Genomic DNA, 22,840 nt, shown 5'->3' with positions numbered 1-22,840 from the left:
AAAGACTTTATTATTTAAAAAAAGAACAATGTGTCATAAGAAACACTTCAAATGCACTCTCACAAGTTATTACATGAAGTAAACAATATCACACACCCATCCGCCAACAAAGCACAAGAAGGAAAATACTGTATCTTTCACTTTTATTAATCAATAAAAAAAAGGGTGTTTAGTTTATAGCTACATTTTGTTCTTTCTTTTTTTTCTCAGTTTTTATAAAAAACATTTCAGGCACAAGAAATCCTTAAAGGGATAGTTCACCCAAAGAAAAATAAATACTATGGAGGTCAATGGCTACCCTGTTTGATTACCAGCGTTCTTTAAAATATCATCATCTGTGTTTAGACTAAAATAAAGAAACTCTAACAGGTTTGGAACAACATGAAGATGAATAAAGCATAAGAGAACTTTTATTTTTGGGTGAACTATCCCTTTAAAACTATGGCTAAAGGTCTTGCTGTGCGTTGATCAGTGTTGGCTGCCTGTCAAAGTGCACCCAAATGGCTATTTTTATCATAAAACATTTTAAATGCAGAAGTGTTATGAAATCATTAAAGTTGTGTTTCGGATAAAAGAGCCAATTGCATGTTCAGCGTTGTTTTTTTGTCAATTTGAAGACATTCCAATCCAATTGATAAAAATAATGCAACATTTTCTCTTGAAGTCAAGTGAACGTTTATATGACTGACAAAAATAGCATTTCCCAGGGGTGAAAATCATTACTGATGTTCTACATGGAGTATTAGAATTTTCCGGGTTCAATGAAGGTTAAGATTAACTTTTTAATATTTCAGCTGTTCATCTCTCGGTTTGTAAAAATAAGCAAAACTCAGTTTACAGTAATGCATTCACTATGAAGTCTATCCTTGAGTGTCATGCAAAGGTTAAAGGGTTTAGCAGCTTTACAGGAGATGGAAAACATAACTTTAGTCAGACGAGGTTAGGAAACTATTTAATCAACCTAGTCTCATGTTAACGTGTGTATTATCGATGTCATTTGGCTGTACTGTTGAAAATGCCCCATAGACTTGCATTATAAGTGCAGTACTGTAAACATGATGGTTGCTGACTGAGAGGTGGAGCGTTACTTTAACAAAACCAAAGCAGCAATTCTAGAATTAGACTAAATGTAACACACACAAACAACTGAACTAAATCCAGAGATGACACAGCTATCAGAGAAACATGAACACATAGAGCCGAAAACAGCTCCCAAATATTCCCACAGCACACCACCCTTCCCAAACCCCACGTAAAGTGCAAGAACACAAGCCAGCGAACAGGCACTGACGGCACACGGTGGATTTAACAACTAGAGTGGAATATCACGCTACATTTAGTCCTGTAACAGAAACTACAGGAGTGTGTGTGCCTCTGTGAAGCCATTCATTTCTGTCTTTCTTGTGTTGAACAGAGGATGTTGGGCGCTCTGAAGATGTTTTTCAGTAGCTGTACATGGAGAGAGGGGCGTCCTCCAGCATATCGTCCTGAAACACACAGATGTCAGTCAGTCAGTCGTTCTCAGGAAACTGCCAATAAGTGAGCTATACGTGTCCCAGTGACACAAAAGGGAACCTACTATGCCCTTTTACAAAGTATTGATTTGTTCTTGGGCTCTACTAGAGCAGGTTTTCATGCTTGAATGTTCAGAAAACACACTTTTCCAATATTTGTCATTGTTGCAGCACCTCTCTTCACAGTCTGTCAGTAACGCTCTGTTCAGTTCCTGTCTCTATGAAGCCCCTCCTTCTGAAAAGCACAATCTGCTCTGATTGGTTGACTGGACCAGCGTGGTGATTGGTTAATGGCTTTAAGCATGTTTGTCCCATATATAGGGAATGTCCCATATTTTTTTAATTATTTAAAAGAAATTACATAGCAGTGGCATAAATGAATGGGTTTTATCTAATTTAAATTAAAAAAAACACCTTTTATCTATTAAATTTATTTTTTGCATAATTGTGCATATATATATATATATATATATATATATATATATATATATATATATATATATATTATTTTTTTAATCCAATTTAAGGGAGTTACATCAAAAAAAGGATCATTTTTTAAAATAAATATTGTAGTTTCACATCTTTAGAGCAGCATTAGCATAAATTATAGAGACTTTGTCCTTGTTTTTTTTTTCTTTTTGAGAGAAGGCTAAATTGCTGAATTTTTCTGTGCCTGACCTTTTGTAATTTCTGACATTCAGGAGTACCATCATAAATAATATTGATTTTATAAGTGCCCCAATTATGCAATTTTAACGGTTCCTAAATCATGCATCCAATATCAATGTTTTTTTCAAATAATATACATTGTAGAGTCACCTCTTTTCTTAAAGTGTCTGAAATGCCTCGATTAAAGGGTTAGTTCACCCAAAAATTTTAATTGTCAATTCCTCACCCTAATGTCGTTCGACACCCGTCAGACCTCTGTTCATCTTCAGACACAGATGAAGATATTTGTGTTGAAATCCGATGGCTCAGAAAGGCCTTCATTGACACCAGTGTCATTTCCTCTCTCAAGACCCATAAAGGCACTAAAGACGTCGTTACAAAGCCCATCTCACTACAGCGGCTCTACAATCATTTTATGAAGCGGCGAGAATAGTTTTTGTGCGCAAAAAAACTAAACAACGACTTATATAGTGATGGGCCGAATTCAAAACAATGTTTCAAACCGTTATGAATCAGCGTATTGATTCATGACACATTGACACTATATGATAATTGAACGGAGCTGGAGGACATCACTGTTTTCTTCAGAGCGGCTGTACAGCTGAATCAAATTCTTTTGCATTATTTTCCTGTAAACACTGTGAGGCTCTATATAAATAACGTTGACTTGACTTATCTGCACTTTGATCTTTGCAAATCTTTAACATTCACAAACCATTTTACACAGTGTTCGAACTATACCCTGGCCTTTGGGAAAGCCCATTTGTGTATGGGGGGTGGGAGTGGGGGTAGTAGTAGTAATAACCACCATAGTCATTGATCTATATTTTTGATATTCTTGCACTGCTCTGCTTCACTTCAGTACACAGAGATCTGTATGTTAGGATGCCAAAAAGGTTTAAAAGTTACATTTTAGTCTGGTTTGCCTCAGATCTAACGGTGCTCGTCAATGTAAAAATTATTGAGATGGCCAATCAAATCAAAGTAGGCGGGGTTTGCATGTGTTCTCTTTTGGCTCATGCACACAGTCGTCACACACAGACGAGCATGACAATCTATCGCTTAATCCCATTCCGGAGACTCCTAATATACAATCATCGATGAACATCTTTGATTTTAATGAAGAAAAAGAAAAAAAAACACAAATTGATAAGTCAAAAAGCCACCCTCAAATAGCCTATAAACCAAGCATCTGGCTGTCTTTGAGTTCACATGAACAACGGTTAAAGTTACTCGTCAGGCTACAAAAGATTACCATAATTCCTCCGTTCAACTAGGCTACAGCACATAATTGGGAATAACATGCCTTAATTTAACACTAATCGCCCACAAAGGCCTGGGGTACGCTTCCTTTGCTGTTACTAAATGTACTAAACGAGTGGAATTTGCACCATAGCGCCACCCCACCTTGATGGTCAGGACTTGAATAGAATATAGTTATTTTTATTGAAGTGAATTAGATTTAAATCGCCATCATCCATGAATGAATTATATATTTTGAGCAATTTTACACATAATAATCCACGGTGGCACATTACACAAAACTGAAATTGCACCTAAAAATAGCATAGTGTCAATATTTTTTGAGACCCCCCCCCAAAATTTCACAAATCACATTTTCAGGGGAGCCCATGTCTTATTTAGGGGAGCCGAGCTCCCCCGTAGTTCGCACCCTGATTTTACACACTACATGAAAGGCAATTTTCCGAAAAATATAACAGGAGCACTTTAAAACCAATGTCACGGTGGTTCCTCTAATGTTTATTGTGGTTATGGCCCTGTATTTAAAGGGGGGGGGGTGAAACACTCAGTTTCAGTCAGTGTCATGTCAATCTTGAGTACCTATAGAGTAGCATTGCATCCTGCATATCTCCGAAAAGTTTTTATTTTTTAAATAATTATATAAGAAAGATGCGCTGTTCCGAGTCTTTCCGAAAAAAGCCGAGCGGGTGGGGGCGTGTCGTGTGAGCGGAGCTAAATAATGACGTGTGCAGCAGCGCGCTGTGTGTTGAGTCGAGCGTCATCCCTAACAGCGGAAAAAAACTTTATTCAAAATAAAAATATGGCTTTTAATCAGATACAGCCATACATCTATGATCCGGAATCAGACCCAGAGACTGCAGTTGAACAGGAGCAGCAGCAAAAACGACTAGAGCAGGACGTCTGTATGTGGTACAAGTTATACACTAACTATATAATATGCTTAGCGGCTTGTGTTATTTACATATTTATACTTGAATTATATCGTCGTATTTTTGTCTTTGAAGGTGTACATGTGAGAAGTGCAGTTGTGCACGTGTGTTTGTGTGTTTACGCGTGGTTTGTGTAGACAGTAAGCGGACTAAAAGCAGTCTCACTCACCCTTCTATCGTTGGGACTGCTCCATCCTTCAGCATTAGGCGATCGGATAATCCGGCGTCGAGCTGGGCCTTGTTTATGAAACAGTCGGCACCGAAATGCAGCGAACAGATATAAACATTCGCGCAACTCAGTTGCTGATCCGGAAAAGCAAATTACATCCACTGTTGCCTTAACGCGGGGTTTTTGGCGAATCTGTGCAGGACTGTCTTGGTCTGGCAACCAAAAACCCACTTTTTTGGTGACATTGTTATGTGCTATGTGTAATTGTCACCTGTCCAGCATCCTACAAGCCCCGCTTTGATGGGCGTAGCCTGTTGCTTTCGCTCTCTCCCTCTCTCTCTCTCACGCGCTTCCGGTAGAATTGTCCGTAAGGCCCATACAAGGAAATTCCGCCCCCGTTAACGTCAATGGGGACGCATGATCTCAAAAAACTTGCCGAAACTTATGACTAACCGGAAGTAGTATTTTTGACAAAGAAATACTCCCATCAAACGTCCACCTTAACTTTTGAAACTTTGTCTATGTTTAGTATGGGATTCCAAGTCTTTAACAGTGTAAAAAGATCAGTATGCATGAAACAGCATTTCACCCCCCCTTTAAGGCTTAAATGTGAAACTGTAACATCTCACAGTTCAACAATAACTCTTTTTTTTTTTTTAATGAAATGTAAAAAATAGCATAGCATTAGTATGAATGGCATCTACAAATCCGATTCCAAAAGAGTTGAGACGCTGTACAAATTGTGAATAAAAACAGAATGCAAATTTCAATATTTTATTCCGCTTTTTTTGGATTTGGGTTTGTAAATGGTTTCCTGCAAACCACACTTTTCCTGTTAGTGTTGCACTTCTGTGACGTGGCTAAATGCTTAGCAATTTATTTAGCTAGCATGTGTTTGTTTTGAAATGAATCGTGAAAACTGGGTTCCTACCATGGGGAGATCTTGAAGTCTGCGAAACTCTGGGCCGTCATTTGTGTTTCTGAATTTCAGGAATATGAGGACCGACACAATGGCAGCAACTACGACAAACGCAGACACCAGTCCAGCCAGGAGCGGGTCAGTGGACACTTTATCGTCTAGAAATCCCGGGAAGAAGGAAAACAGAGAAAGAGAGAGAGAGAGAGAGAGAGTATTATATTAGCACACTTTCTGGAAAATAATATGTAAATATTGTGTGTTTTTGTGCTAGATCGCTTCTAAAGTGACGCACAGGCCTGGCGGATCCACAAAGATCTGCCTGTTCTTGTGTCAGCGTGAAGACGTCCCGGCCCTCAGGCGTCCCTCTAACAGATATAATGAGGCTCTTGTTTCCCAAACGTACCATTATCAGGCTGTCTGCTGTTAGACCTCTATTCATATCAAGTTTTATGGGGATTTGTTTTGCTCGCCATTATTGTAAACAAAAATGCAGATGTGAGCTGTGAATGTGTGTGTGTGTGTGTGTGCAGCTGCATTCGGGCACAAAGGCTTGAACAAAATGAATGAGCATGTGATGTTTGATATCAAAGCAATAAATCATGTCCGCACTGAAACACAACAGGCTTTCTGTGTCCAAATGCGTCCTAACCAGGCACGAGAAGTTTCAAGCAGAAAGTCACGTTTTTGTCCTCACTAACAACATCAAAATCACAGGCGATCGGGACATCATTACACCACCGTTCAAACGCTTGGGGTCGGTAGATACGTCTCTTACGCTCAACACAACTGCATTTATTTAAGTTTATTTAATTATATATGTAATTATATTTTAATTACATTATATTGAAGTGTGATTTTAAATTACACAGTGAAGTGTGTGTGTTTGTATACATACGTACGTACACATATATAATAATAATAAATACATTATATTTAAGTTTACATAAATTTATTAAGTGTAATATGTAATATTAATAATTCAGAATTCATACTGAAAAATACAGACAATTATTGTCTGTATGCATTATATTTAAGTTTACATTTACATTTACATTTATGCATTTGGCAGACGCTTTTATCCAAAGCGACTTACATTGTATTCAAGGTACACATTTTACATTTTTGTCAAGTCTTGCTTTCCCTGGGAATCAAACCCATGACCTTGGCGTTGCTAGCGCCATGCTCTACTCATTGAGCTACAGGAAAGACATTTAAGTGTATTAAATTATATTAATAACATTGCATTTATGTGTCTATATAACAATAATAATATTATATTTCATAAATGCATTACATTTAAGTGTACATAAATATATTAAGTGTAATATATGTAATTTTAATCATTCAGAATTCATACTGAAAAACTTTCTTTATACTAAATGCATTATATTAATTACATTGTATTTAGGTGTATATATAATAAATAATAATATATAATAATTGCATAAATGCATTGTGTACATAAATATATTAAGTGTAATATTAATCATTTAGAATTCATAATTAAAATACAGATAAATATAGTTTGTATTATATATACTGTAATTGCATTTATGTATATATGTATAATATATTAATAATAATAATTACATTCTATTTCATAAATGCATTATATTTAAGTGTACATAAATATATTAAGTGTAATGATAAGTACTGGAACACAATACTAATTAAGTTAATAAATTGATTTATATTTAATTGTATTTAATTATATTTATATTTAGTGTATATATAATAATATATTTCATATGCATTATATTTATTTGTACATAAATGTATTAAGTATACTATGTAATATTAATAATTCAGAATGAAAAGTACTGATAAATATAGTTTATACTAATTACATTTAATACATGCATTACATTTAAGTGTGTTTTTATATATATATACATATTAATTTTATTTTTTAAGTGTAATATACATTTAATATAATAAGTGTGATTCATATTTGCTTGAACAAAGATTGTGCGTAGTCTGGAGTTTTGCGTGGGGCTGGAATAGTTCCCCATGCAGATTTCGCTCATGTTCAAGATGGTCACATGAATCCTCCGGCTGACCAACAGAACGCTGCTTGGTTTTATCAGGGATTTCTGTGCGAGCGGTGCTTCAAACATCACATTTGAAAGTGGACACCTGACCTGTTTTTGCGATTTCACAATTTGCTAATGTGACAACTCAACCCAAAGCAGGAATATTAGCCAGTGTTTTCACGTACCATCGTCTCCGACGTTCAACGCAGAGGGTGTGTCCACGTGGGCTTTGGCCTGGACGGGACTGCTGCTGGCTGACACCTGCGTGCTGACCGCGGGGAAGGCGGCTGCAGTGATTGATGGCGCTGTCGGAGCGGTTTTCTGCCTGGGATGTGTGCTCGTTGATTTTGGGCTGGTCGTTTCAGGAGCTCTGATGGTTTCAGTGGTTGTTGGGTGGAAGGTGCTGTTGTGGGTGCTGTTTGTAGGCTCATAGGTTGTTGATGTCAGGAGTGTAGTAGGTGGCGGAGGTCTTGCCATGGTGACTGCTATCTGATTATCCACAGGTGACACATCAGACACATTTCGACTGTCTGTGGTATTCCCAGAGAAACTGACATTCTCCGCTGTGGTGGTTGAGTTCGCCAACGTCCCTGATGGGGAAACAGGCATTGTGGGGTCAGGACAGAAAACACACACAAACGAAATGTCGTTCACCCTCAAATATGAGTGTAACGTCCAATAAAAGTTGCACAATTATAATAATTTTAAATAAAGATGACATAAATCAGTAAGATCTTTTAATGTTTTTAAAAATAAGTCTCACAAGGACTGCATTTATTTGATTAAAAAATACAGAAAAAAATAATACTGTGAAATATTATTACAATTTAAAATGAAAATTGTATTTGAATATATGTTAAACTGTAATATATTCCTGTGATCAAAGGAATCATCACTCCAGTCTCCAGTGTCACATGATCCTTCAGAGATCATTCTGAGATGCCGATTTGCTGCTCAAGAAAACATTAATGATCATCAATGTTGAAAACAGTTGTGGTGCTTCATGTTTTTTTTCTGGATTATTTAACGAATAGAAAATTTTAAAGAACAGCAGTAACATTATAAATGTCTCTACTGTCACTTTTGATCACTATAATGCATCTTAGCTGAATAAAAGCTGAACGGTACGCTGTATACTTTTATGAAGAACTAATTAAGTTGTTAAAAAGTGTTATTCCTCCTTTGGTCATGTATTTTCTCGTTTATTACACAAAGTAAGCCAGGACTGCCGCTGGTGCCCACTTTAAAATTTAAATAAAACAAGTGCATGACGTCCCTGGTGGGCAGAACTGTAATTATTACCATGTTTCCATGGTGACCTCTGCGTAATTACATAAACATGGCAGCATATGACAGATCTGCTGACATAATTACTGTGGAATCACTAAAAAACATACAAACGGTGCTGAATAAAGACAGATGAAATGTAGCTTTGGGCCTTTTTTCCAGATAAATTCATGAGCACATGACTCAACAGAAGGCTGCATGTTCAGTGGTGTTTCTTTGGCTGGCGATGTCGTTTCCTTGAGTCTTTGTTAAAGACAGAAAGCATGTCCAACCCATTTTAAGACCTGCACTGTGACTTATGTCTGATTGAAACATGATATTCAGTGAGTCAAATTGCAGGGTTAGACTTGTTTTAATCCATCAGTTAGTGGTTGGATTGTGAAAAGTGGTCTCTTTTATGGTAAATGGGGGAAGGTATGAAAAATAAGAGGGCTTGGTGAGGTCAGAAAGAAGGAAAGTTGTTTCAGAGTTGGAGTAAGTTTCATTTTGATGGTCTCGGTTCACCGTGGAATAGCAGGAGTAATGTAAATATAGGTATTTTGCGTGTTTGAGCATGTGTTCATAAAGGAGATATGAGGAACCACTGTAATTGGTTGTTTTGCAATGATTTGAATGTGAAAACGCTGAATGTTTGCCACATATGTGTGAGTTCTTTAGAGAAAGAGAGAGAGGGGCTGTGTTCACAATATCACCATCTAGCATATTATTACTATTTCTGCAGTATGAATGCTACCATGCATTTAAAAGTGTGGGGTCATGAATTTGTTTTAAATAAATTAACACTTTTATTCAGCAAGGATGCATTCAATTGATCAAAAGTGACAGTAAATACATTTATAATGTATCATGTTTCCTTGAAACAAAAATATGAAGCAGCACAACCATCAACATCGATAATAATCAGAAATATTCTTGAGCAGTAAATCATCATATGAGAATTATTTCTGAAAAATCATGTTACACTGAAGACTGGAGTAATGATGCTGAAAGTCCATTTTAAATTATATTTTAAAATGTATTCAAATAGAAAACAAATAGTTTTAATTGTACATATTTCACAATATTACTGTTTTTAACTGTATTTGTCATAAAACTGTAGTATTTTGGTGAACATTAGATTTCAAACAAATCCTGACACTAACCCTTTAAACAGTAGTATATTTAATATACAAACGTTCTGTATTCTGCCCCATCACTGCCAAAATGTTTGTTTTTCCGGTTTTTAATTTTGTTTTATTTGTTTTATGTGTAGCACTTTGGGATTGTTTTTAACTATGAAAAGGGCTTTACAAATAAAATATATTATTATTATTGTTATTAATGTGTATTACACTGCAGTAGGTGCTGTTAACCACAATGCAATGCACTTGGCTGAATAAAAAAATATCATACTAGCATTCTACTCATATTATTTTCCCTAACATGGCAAATCTCATATCAAGATATTTCACAAATAATGAGAGTAGTATGCAAGTATTGCCAATTTAACTTGTCAGTGTGACGGAGGAATCTCAACTAATATCAGACATGATGTTTAATCTTTTTCTTGATGCATTTCATTAGGCTGTCAACAGACATTTTTACATGAAATCTGCTAAATTAATCATGCAATGTAAAGAGATCACATGACAACAATTTTGCATACTATTATGTAAAACTGAGCATTGTTTTACATTTTGCATTTGAAAATAGTAGGCAGTACTCAGTACTCCACACTGAAAAAAAAAAAAAAATGTTGGGATTTGGGACGACCTGAGGGTGAAGCCCCGTTCACACCGCCAGCGACACGCAGCGCCTAAGTGACATGATCCCATTCATTTCAATGGAGCGCTGGCGACTATATGTATCTGTGTAGCCTACATACAGAGACACATTTAAAAAAATGATGCATGGAAAAACGTGTCTGGGATTGTGGGGATATAAAGTAAGTTTTGACTAAACTGCATGCAATATGGTCTACCTATTACAGTACAGTGTGTATGTATTCTAATGACTTGCTCTGTTCTGCAAAACACTAGTAATAAAAACGGTACTATATAATGACGTTTATAAGCTACCCATAGTGGGAACGGCGACTAGCGACATGAATCTCTGGCGCTGGCGACATGCAGTGACAAAATCGCTGGCGGTGTAAACGGGGCTTGAGTAATCAATGAGGGAAGTTTCATTTTTGGGTGAACTAAGAGCAAATTATTTCTACACCAAATTAGTTTCGAGTATTTCCTCTAAACGCAGCCGGGTTTTCAACACTGCGGTATTGCAGCGGGATCCTTTTAAATGGGGTGTTGGTGAGATTTCATCAGTTCACAGTGCTTGTCTGTGCATGTGTGCGTGTGTGTGAACAGCATTGAGCTGTATGTGCTGCGTGTCATGAGGATTCAAACTCTCACACTCTCACGTCAGATCTCACACTGCATTTAATCACTGTCTCTCTTTAGCCCCTTTCACACAGAGATTCCAGAAATACACTGATAATGTTTCCCAGGACCTGCCTTTTGTTCATACAGGGCTCGTTCCAGCAGCGAGGTTACTGGGTCCCCATAACGGGATCAATCCCAGGATGTGTTTCCGATCACACAGAAGGTACTCTATGGCAATTTTCTGGATCAACACTCTGTGTGAAATGGGCAATCTATTTGAAAAATAATCTATTTTCTGAGGTCAGGGGTGGTAGTTAAAGGTGCATTAAGTGATTTATATGAAACACTGTTGAAAGTGGATTGGACCGAGCAGCACAGCACACTTGTACCACACTTGTGTCCACTCATGATAGCGGCGGAGAGAGTGAGCCAATCAGCAGTAGGGGGCGTGTCCACTCATGATAGCGGCGGAGAGAGTGAGCCAATCAGCAGTAGGGGGCGTGTCCACTCATGATAGCGGCAGAGAGAGAGTGAGCCAATCAGCAGTTGGGGGCGTGTCCACTCATGATAGCAGCGGAGTGAGAGAGTGAGCCAATTGGCAGAAGGGGGTGTGTCCACTCATAGAGGAGTAGAGAGAGTGAGCCAATAGGCAGTAGGGGGTGTGTCCACTCATAGAGCAGAGTAGAGTGAGCCAATCAGCAGTAGGGGGCGTGTCCACTCATAGAGGAGTAGAGAGAGTGAGCCAATTGGCAGTAGGGGGTGTGTCCACTCATAGAGGAGTAGCGAGAGTGAGCCAATAGGCAGTAGGGGGAGTGTCCACTCATAGAGCAGGAGAGAGAGTGAGCCAATCAGCAGTAGGCGGCAAGTCTACTCGTGATGGGGAGGAGAGAAAGTGAGCCAATCAGCAGTAGGGGGCAAGTCTACTCATGAAGGGGAGGAGAGAAAGTGAGCCAATCAGCAGTAGGGGGCAAGTCTACTCATGAAAGGGAGGAGAGAAAGTGAGCCAATCAGAAGTAGGGGGCGTGTCCACTTATGAGGGGGGAGGAGAGAGAGTACATTTTATTTAGAAATATCCATAAAACTAGGTTTTCCACAATGAGTATTTAAAAAAAAAAAAAAGTACACTTATTTTGAATTACACAGTACATTACGTTGTGTTATGTTTTAGGGTTAAAGCAAATGTTTGTAAGATTAACGGATTATGTCCTGCCAGAGAATTACCAGTAGCCTACCTTTTCTGTTTTTTCTTACAGTGTACAGATTATTTTAGAGAAATAATATGTTCCAAATCCAACGATAAATTCTCCCTCACAAACGCTTGTTGTTGAAGCAGGAACTTTGTTAAAGCCTGTTTGGGGTTTTGACTGCACTGTTAATCTCTGATTAAAAACCCAGATTAATAAATGCTGTACCTGCTGTCATGGCTGTGTGAGGCGTGGGCTCAGTGCTGCTCGTGTGGTTAGTCAAGGACTCGGTCTGATTGGTGATGTGTGTCTCCGGCTGCAGGGTCGACGTCATATTGACCTCAGTCACGCCGTCTCTTCTCTTCACAGAGGTGTGAGTCGATGAAGGAGCTGCAGACGACACGCAGCGGTAATCACCTGAAGACAGAATTCCAACCAGGACGGAGGTGATGTATGAATCAGGAAAACAAAACTAAAATTGTAACTTAAATTATGCAAAATAATCAGCATATTTAAATGGAAATGGGTATTATCATGAAATAAAAATGAGAGAATGTGGCTGCCAAATCAGAGTGAATGTTTAAACCTCCTCTGTCTTTCATAATGAAAAGTGTTAATAATTAATTCAGTGATTTAATTAAACAACACTGAAATAAAATGTTGCAGTATTAAAAAAAAAAATTAACTAAAAAACTAAAATGACTAAAACTTAAAGCAAAAATAAAAATGGGAAATACAAATAAAAGCTAATTAGTAAATAGATCACAGATTATTGCAATGTTTTTCAAGAACATTTCAGAAAACTTCATGTGTTTTGTCATAGTTATTTTTTTGTTAACATTTGTTTTTCTAGAGTTGTTTCTACACTAAAAAAAGTTCATAAAACTCAAAACAATGAAACAATTCAGATAACTTAAAATCCGTCTTGTGAACTCAAAAAAAAAAAATGTATGTCATTTAAAATTCAACCCAACAGGTGGGTTTGTCCATATTTGACCCACATTTGGGTTAAAACAACTCATCATTTTATGTGTATGTTGTACAGTAGATTACTGTTTTGAACAGACTGAAAATATTGTTTTGCATTACTAATATGATAATTATTTTTCATAGATGTTGGCTAGTATCAAATTCATTATTTGACTCAAGAGACTTCTTTTAACATTGAGCTATTATAGGATGTCTAATCTCTGTCTCACTGGCTCACGTACACACTGTTTGTGGGCCATTACCCAGAATCCTGAGGGACGTTTTTTTTTTTAAGGGTTTTGTGCACCACACCCTGCCACTTCACAATATTTCTTTTGGCTGAGTTCCTCAATAACCCCCCTGTTCTGATCTGCTGCCACCCCACGTCACAAACCACACAACCCGTTGGGGAATAAGCCTATACGACGACTCAGGAGGATATTTTGGGAGTGTGATTCAGAGCATGATTCAGCATTTTTTTGTTCTTTTAATGGGAAAAAAAAACCACACTAGTCCAAGACTAAAAATTGCCTAAGCAGATGTATCACAATGCTTCATTAAGACACTATGGCCTTTTCAAATTTTCACTCTAACCGTTGCATCATTTCTTTCTCTCTCTCTCTCTCTCTCTCTCTCTCGCTCTCTCTCTCTCTCTCGCTCTCTCTCCATTTAGTTTATTTTTGTCTCAAGACACACATCTTCCATTTAAACCCTTCCATCCTGTAAGCCTGTGTGTGTATGATATGAACACACATTATATCAGATAATGGTACAGCATTACACAAAACTTCATTTTGTCCTCTTTAAAGGAACATAACTGATTTTGTCAATATGCAAATGAAGGCATTTTTTCTCTCAAAGTGCTCATATTATTTTTGAATGCAAAACGTGTTAGAGGTTGAGGCATTTAAAGCATTTTCACTAGTTCCTGTTTGGATTTTTCTCCTCGTGTCGTGCATCATATACTGTGTTCACATGCTTGTAACTTTGGACATATTGAAATGAATGTTTCAGTGTTGTGGTCTACTTGAATTACAGTATGTAACATTTACTGTGTTTCCTAGTGTGTCCCCATTGTTACTGTACCCATAATGTTTTGCTTTTTTTATGAAAAGTCTTGTAATGGACATTAGGCCACAAATGCTACAAATTAAACCTGGATCTTTTCTTTAAAACTTAAAGCCATAATATGTAATTTTTCCCCGCTAGAGGTCGCTTATTAAAAAAAAAGGCGTATCTTTGATGACACATTGATTTCGCTGAGCTTTTATTCTGCCGTAGACAAGCGCTTCTGCTTCTTCCCGTCTTACGTATTGTGGTTTGACACAGCTCTGTTTTATCATATTAGATCAATTATTTGAGTGTGTTGAAAGTTATGTCATAATGCTTCTCTGTGGGTTCGTTCGGCGGCTAGACACAGTGAGCTGCAGTGAGCTAGATCGATATTAGTCATGGTAAAACATGGTACTCACGGTAAATCAAGAAAACAAGATTTAATCAATAAGACTAACTGTGTTGAGTTTTCTGTCGATGAATGATCCAAACAGTTGCCCATCTGTTTTAATAAAACACATATTAAAGCCTCTTTGATATTTCCATAGTTTCTACAACATAAAACCGGAAAACGAGGATAATGCGGGTATGAAGTCATTGATGGATGACGCACGGACACGGTCCGTATCCTGGTTAAAATTGCTAATTTCTCTAGATTTAAACATTTTTGGAAACATTTAGGATAGTGTAGGTACACAAAGAAGGTACATAACACTGTTCTAGTGGATATTTTTATCCAAGAATCTTACATATTGTGCCTTTAAACACAATGTGACTTCTGTGTCAAAACTAGAAGCAATATCATGTATCAAAAAAATAAAATAAAAAATGTATATTTGCACCAGAGGGGCTTAAAATATGATCTTAAACTACCCACAGATATGAGCAGCTCTACAGACACATTTCCATGTCAAACAAGAACCTCCTGAAAACATGAGATTTGCAGATATGAGAGGTGAGAAAACCTACGAGTAGATGTGAGAAACATGAAAGCAAAGTGAGAAAGAGGATGACATACTGGGTGATTATTATTAGTGGTTTTTACCACAAATTCAGAAGCTTTTTTCTGCAACTGAATAAAAAATAAAAGATAACTGACTTTTTATCTCACAAGCGTATGATGTCTTTATTTCTTGCGACTTTATATCATGTAATTATGTGACGCCAAAAAGAAAAAAGGATTGTGCCATTTTAAATATAGAAAGGTTATTATTCTTTGGAATACAGTGCACAAATGGATTGGGCAAAATAAGAGCAGGAATAAAAGTAAACAGGGTTTTTTAAAGTTAAATGAGTTTAAGATGAAAGTGAGAGGAACAGGACGTCAGAATGCAAAAAGGACAAGCGACAGAAACGCTCTAAAAATACACCACGATTGTTCAGCAGCCTGTCCTGAACAATCTCACTCTCACTCAGTCATCCTCAGAGAACTTTACAGGCCGTTCTGTGAGAAAAACAGACCTTCTGCAATAAAATCGGATTTAAATATAGTAAAAATACACCACTGCATGACTCTTAATTACAAACACCGGCTACAAATGAAATCATTCTGGGACTGAGAGACAGTATGTGTGGTTTAACCACGTTCCCATGATGCTCTCTGTGCCAGTGCTGGGAGAGAGATAATTTTCATGCATTTCCGCCCTCTTGAGCTAATTGTGTGTGTGTGTGTGGACATGTTTTTCTGGTGGGGAATTCAACCTGAATGCACATTGCACACAGACTCGTGTCACTGATCGTGTTACAAGCTTATGAATCATACAGAATGATTTGTTTTGAAAATGTAAAAATTCAGAAAGTTTTGTGTGATGAGTAGGTTTAGTGTAAGGGGAAAGAATATACCGTTACAGTATAAACGGTATAAGACTATGGAAAGTCCCCATAAAACAAAAACGCTGTGTGTGTGTGTGTGTGTGTGTGTGTGTGTGTGTGTGTGTGTGTGTGTGTGTGTGTGTGTGTGTGTGTGTGTGTGTGTGTGTGTGTGTGTGGACATGTTTGATAATGGAATATTCACTATTACATTTTTACAGTCAAATGTACACATTACTGAATAGACAGCGAACGTTTTAACTAATGTCATATAATATTTAAATGTTATAAATTAAAGCACCAGCTTATATTTGTGTTGCTCATTTGAAGTTAGTCTTGCTGTCCAGTATCCAGTGTGTCAGATGAGTCTCTTCACCGCAAGATATAAGGCTGTGCCTCAACAACACAGTGAGCTCCCTAACGAGAAAGCATGTTTGAGTTTTTAAGCACATTCAGCATTGCCTGGGTAGGCAGCTCGCTAGGTTGAGACGTAACCATAATTTGACTACACAGGATACGCGTGGCAGCAGAATACATTTCACAATTGCAATAATTGTTTACAGACAAACAAAGAGACATGATAGATAGATAGATAGATAGATAGATAGATAGATAGATAGATAGATAGATAGATAGATAGATAGATAGATAGATAGATAGATAGATAGATAGATTTTTTTTTTACCTGTAATCAAAGAACAGTAGAAGAGCACCATCGCGCAAAACGCAACCTTTCCACATCTGCCCATATCCTTAATATGACAAAAGATAATAAAAAAAACTAATTTTAACCTAAACAAATCGAGTTCTTCTTCCGTTCTTTCCTTCTCCAGACTTAAAAACAGAAACAAAAGTCACAAACGCCTCTTGGACGGCGCTGAAAGCGGACAAGGATGAATTCAGATGTCAACGTGTTTTTCTTAGTTTCCAACAGCGTGACAGAATCCAGTCAGATGATCAGATGCGTCTAGAACGGTTCATTCACAGCAGACCTGAAGCGAGCGATCCGCTGCGCGCTCGAGCCCGTGCGGTGGGCGGAGCGCGGTCGGTGACGCGCGCGCACGAGGGCCGCGGCTGGATGGAGCGTCAACTTTAAAATAGGCCTACTACATAATATATATCCAACAAATTTATTTATCTCTAAATTCAAGCCTGTTGAAAATAATGGTAGCTTTTGTAAGACCGAACAACAATCGTTAACTCATCTCTTTTATGGTTGTTCGTTTTGTATAACATGGTGTTGAAAATGATCTAGCATCTAAAACAACACATATATCACAATTGAAGGAAAACAGATTATTAAATACTTTTATCGTAAAGACAAGAAGTTATGTAATATTGTCAAACTCTTTATTTTATTAGGTAAGTTCCATATTCATAAAGCAAAGTTCTCCAAATCAAGACTTAAATTGGTTTTTAAAAAAAGAAAAGAAAGAAAAGAAAGAAAGCTATGGCAATAACTGATATTTTCTAGAATAAAAAATAAAAATAAAAATCAATATGAATTCCCTTTATCCTTATTTACACAATTTGTAAGTCTGGTTTATTTATTTATTTATTTAAACTTGTATTATGTTATATTTAATTATTTTACGTATTAATTGTGTTTACTACTGTGATGGCTGAATGTTTGTAATTTGATTTCTATAATAAAAAAAATAAAAAAAATATGGAGCGTCAACTTTTGCGTTATTTCAAGATTCTCCAAGAATATCATGGCATAATATCCAAGTTTTTAGTGCATTTTCATGAATTAGGCTATGTCTCTCTGCCTATTTTTTTACGGTCTATGCTCTCTGCACATGCTTACATGTTGAGAGAGAGAGAGAGAGAGAGAGAGAGAGAGAGAGAGAGAGAGAGAGAGAGAGAGAGAGAGAGAGAGAGAGAGAGAGAGAGAGAGAGAGAGAGAGAGAGAGAGAGAGAGAGAGAGAGAGAACTAAATTAAAATCTTATCTCTAAAAATGAAGTTTATCCTTTACAACAATACAGTTCCAACTGTTTCTAAAAAAACATTTTCGTTTTTAAAGTTGTGATCGTCAAATTTAAAATAATAACAATAAGAAGAGCATAAGATAGTTAGCCCTTTAATGCTTTTAAGGGCCGTTTTGGCAACAGATGTAATAAAAGGGATGAATTATTAGACCACTTTAATCCCCCATTAGATTTAAGATTCCCCCTTCAATGTGGAGCGCTATGTAACAAATTATTATTATTAATTATTAAACTTTTTCCTAATCAATGCTGTGCTTTCTTACAATACAAAGTAAATTATCAAATAATAATAAATATAAATAATACGCAATTGTTTCGTCTTACAAGAAAAAAAAAATACAAAAAAAAATGGAAATTGTATAGTTTTTTTGTATATAGGAATTGTTGCTATATTTTGTTTATTAATATAGCCTACAAACATAAAATAAATGTATGGTGTCAATTTATATAGGCCTAATGGATCGAGAGCTCAATCTATTGCACACTAAGTGAAACCGAGATCCATTGAAAACGTATAAAGTACCACAGAGAGTCGCTGTGACACCGCATATGAACATCAGTCTTTTAAAAACTACATTCCCCAGAATGCACAGTGAAGGCCCGTTTAGAGAGCCCTTCAAATTTAGCCTGATTAAAAACGAACGTCATGTCAAAGTCAAATGATCCTTTGTTTATAAAAGCAGCATACTTTTAAATACTCATATAAAAAAATAAACAATGAAATATTTATGAAATATATTAAAGCTTGGATTAGTGTTGTTGTTGTTGTTTTAATGAAGGCAGAGGGTTGGGCAAGCGCAGCGTGTGTCGAATCATCGATTCATCGGTTCAGAACGACAAGAACGGTAGAGGGAGGATCGAGGACGCACGCACACTGGATCACCGGGACCGGACTGTACAGACACCCGCGGGCACATAGATGTGGCATATGGTTATATTTATCGGTCATGAGAGATATGATTGTGATTTATCATGAGTGAAATATGAGAATGAGAGACATAAGCTCGCGCGCACCGGCCTGATCGCGCGCCGGGCCGAATCAAATTCACCCCAGTGAGATTAATCAGCGTTGTTATTATACTTACATTAATCAGAAGGATTCTAATAAGACATACGATTATAGATTGTGTTGAAGAGAGCGAGAGGAGGTGTGTGTGTTATAGTAAACACAGCAATGGAACCGCACTCAGCCGCAGACTTCACTGTGGAAAACGTGGAGAAGGTAAAATATATACGTTTATTTATGCTTTCTGTCAGTAGCTAATATTTTTGATATTTAGTGTCTATTTACTCGTAATTAATACTTGGAAATATTGAGTTCTAAATGCATACGTTAAAACATTTTTATGCAAGAAATAATAATCATTGGGTTTATTTATATAGAATATAGGTGAGTAAAAACAACAAGTTTCATTTTTTTTATTTTAAATGTAGGATTTTTTAATGTGTTTGTAATTTTTAATTTACTCTGGTTTGATATTCACTAGTTTCTTACTACTGTAATGCAACTGTATCTTTAAAACCATCTTAAATAATGATATATATCCATGATATAAATAAATAATATGTCATAATTCTTTCCCATAACTGTAATGAGAATTAGATTTATTAAAGAGAATGTAGGGTTTAATGTGCTTAATTGTCATGAAAACTATGCCCCATTGCTCAAAATGATAACAGGCATTAAAAAATCCTTAATGTTCTGTAAGGAACGTATATAATTTCTCGTTCCTTTCTTGTGATGTTGTGCTGAAATATCCCCGGGACATCTTGACAGGTGTCATGAGATTCACTCATGTAACATTACTGTCTGTCAGCATCACTGTAGAAAATGTGACGATTAATTGTTCGTTCTTAATTTGCTTTATATTTTGACAACTCTTGTTGCTCCATGTATCTATTTGATGCCTCTGTCTATATCTAATCTTTATTGTTTCTGCATGCGATTGTAATGCAGTTGATCTCAGATGATCAGGTTACACAAGTGAAACTCGTGTTCATCATTAGGTTAGATTAGAGAAAAGAGAGCCGTATTGATCCATCTAGGATGAGGAGAGGAAAGAGGGTGGTGTCTCGTCTGTCTCATCTCTGCCTGGTGGAGGGTTTCTTATCTTTATCCTGGACAGCCACTGTCGGCACCAAAACAAACGCTTTGTTCTGCTCGTGATTCATACACTCATAATCGTTATAGCTCTTGATCCCGTTAACAGTCAGCAAACATGGTGTTTGCTGCTGAAAATGATTTTGACTCGTTCAGTTTGTGTACAGGACCGCTTTTACAGGCAGGCATAAGAGGGTTTAAAAGCAGAATAATAACATTATTTTTGTCACGGTCAGCTTAAGTGTAAATTTTACCACAATGCATGCACTGTAAAAAAATATTGTTGGTTTAACTTAAAAAAGTAAGTAACCTGGTTGCCTTAATTTTGAGTTTATTGAAATTAAAAATTTGAGTTGATGCAATGAAGGAAATTGGTTTAATAATAGAAACTAAAAATATTATTGTATCTGAACCACATAAAAAAATTTATTAATCATGAAAATAGCACAATTTGGCATGTTTCACTATCACAAATAAAACACAAACAATTACCCAATATATACAAAATCTTTCCATAATATTTGAATAAAGGTTGTCAATTCTTAAAAATGTTCATTATATTAACTCAAAATTTTAATTTCAATGTACTCAAATTTTAAGGCAACCAGGTAACTTATTTTTTTAAATATTATTTTACAGTGTGGGAATGAATAAATAAACAGTTCCTTTAGGAAACTACAGTACCACATGTATTTGTTTACATTTTATTTGGATAGCACCTTCCTTTGTCACGGCCGTGTCCTGTGAGATAGCCTGTGATAATTTTCTTAAAGTGTTATAAATTTCGCATGATCATCTCGCAGTGTGTTTGCTGCTTTGACCTACATCCACCGACTAGCCAATAGCAATGCAACATGAACTGCCGTATTGATCAACGTGACAGCGCCAAAACTTAAAACTATTTCCTCAAGCTCCATTTGCAAAATTGGGATGCCAAGTTGGCCTCTTTTCCCTCATGATTGACCGTGTCCATATTCTCCTCACATAAAAAACACAAATGCCAAAGTGCGATTCATCTCGCTCCATTTGTGTACCTCTAACTCATGCTGATGTTTTATTCTTCTATACTAGCTTTCGTCATCCTCTATGATTCAATAGATGTCATCATCGTACGGTCTACATACTGTACATGTCATACCCAAGTTTATTAGATCCATCTCATCCAGTGTGATTTGTAATGATCTTATACGATTGCGGAAATCACAGTCTCTAGCAGGCATTACTGATCTAATTCCTGAGTTTCTTCAGGTAGAGTTTTCTCTAAAGCCTGGGATACACTCCAAAATTTTAGCAATCCTGTAAGATCATTACAAATCACACTGTTCAACATGTATCTAATAAACTTGGGTATGACATGTACTGTATGTAGACTGTACGATAATGACACCTATTGACTCGTAGGCTGTGATGCAAGTTTTTATAGAAGAATAAAGACGTCATTAGCATGCGCTAGTGCAAAACAAAAAGACAGGTATAAGTTTTCAACATGTTGCATTGATGTCATGTTTGCATTTTTATTGGCTGGTCAGTAGACGTAGGCCTTACCAGCAAGCCCACTGTGCGGTGATCATGCTGAATTTCATGCTGTAGCCTGTAGGCTTGTCAGTCTGTCACATTGGTCTGGTGAGTCTGCTCTGTATTTTCTAATGCACAAGAGGCTTGATCAACGGGCATAGTTCAAATGACTCTGTACGCAATTGGATAGTCCTTCAACCAATCAGACCAATGATCCATCGCTTCTCTTACATCCGTCATTGTGTTAAACCCGCCAATAGCGCACCAGGTTGATAAGCCGGTCCGATTGGTCCCTAGAAAGTTGTAACATAAGCAGGAAAGAAATATGTACATGTTTCCAGAATGAGCTTCGATGCAAAATCAAATCGCCGGCAGCTGAAGGCCTTCTATGAGCACAATTTTGTCCTCTTTCACTTTAAATCTCTCTCACTGTATGACATGAGACCACAGATGAGGAGCCATGATCACAGAAATCGCCACGATTGTTTCACGATGGCAATCTTTCGTCTGGGACAGCCGAAAATCATGCAGTGTGTCCCGGGTTTAATACGAGACTAAAAACAGTGAAAGGTCCCAAAATTCCCAAATTATAGTCTACTTTAATTTCTGGGAATCACTTTTGTCTCTTGTTTTCTGATGATTCAGCAGATAATTTTATGTGCTGGTTGATGGAAACCGCTGTCAGATAGATGGTTAAAAATACATTTCTGCTTTTTTTGGAAGATGTGCTATAGCTCCTGTATCAGGACGTCACTGTCTCGCTCATTCTTCCACGGTTATTCTCTCTCAGTCTTGTTAGTGCACAGCAGACGCACACAGAGGTCGTTGTGTGTTTATTGTGTATTGTTCTGGGCGGTGTGATGGTCAGGCGTAACCATCTGCAGAGAAGAGCAGGTCATTATGCAGAAAAATCTGAAAGAATGGCAAATGTTCATGTCAGTTACGCACAAAATAATGATTGAGTGATTTGTGGTTTGTTTGTTATCAGGGCTCAACAATTGTAGTATCGCTGTTCAATTAATCTCAGGAAACCTAATATTTGCATGAGATTATCAGACGGAGATGCTTGACTTT

The 22,840-nt window shown here is 36.9% G+C and overlaps 2 protein-coding genes across 3 annotated transcripts in view; one reads left to right on the top strand and one right to left on the bottom strand.

The window, feature by feature from the left end:
• Window positions 1–129: 129 nt before the first annotated feature.
• Window positions 130–17,182, bottom strand: LOC137041643 (uncharacterized). Its single transcript, XM_067418168.1, has 5 exons — window positions 16,844–17,182; window positions 12,556–12,744; window positions 7,682–8,086; window positions 5,476–5,621; window positions 130–1,487 (listed from the first exon to the last, which is right to left on the bottom strand). Exons 1-5 carry the CDS (start codon window positions 16,905–16,907, stop codon window positions 1,443–1,445), a joined length of 849 nt encoding a protein of 282 aa, XP_067274269.1. The 5' UTR covers window positions 16,908–17,182; the 3' UTR covers window positions 130–1,442.
• Window positions 17,183–18,977: 1,795 nt separating this feature from the next.
• Window positions 18,978–22,840, top strand: part of ipo13b (importin 13b) — a 47,004-nt gene continuing 43,141 nt past the window's right edge. For both annotated transcript variants that reach the window (XR_010898130.1, XM_067418161.1), the window contains exon 1: window positions 18,978–19,372. Coding sequence is in view for 1 of the 2 variants with exons in the window: in XM_067418161.1 (XP_067274262.1) it covers window positions 19,325–19,372 (48 nt within the window). In the remaining variant the exon portion in view is untranslated. The remainder of the gene's footprint in view (window positions 19,373–22,840) is intronic.

This window comes from Pseudorasbora parva, chromosome 15 (assembly GCF_024679245.1).
Source record: "Pseudorasbora parva isolate DD20220531a chromosome 15, ASM2467924v1, whole genome shotgun sequence".
Lineage (NCBI taxonomy): Eukaryota > Metazoa > Chordata > Actinopteri > Cypriniformes > Gobionidae > Pseudorasbora > Pseudorasbora parva.
The sequence above is the reverse complement of the archived record's forward strand: the minus strand, read 5'-3'. Positions and strand labels throughout refer to the sequence as shown.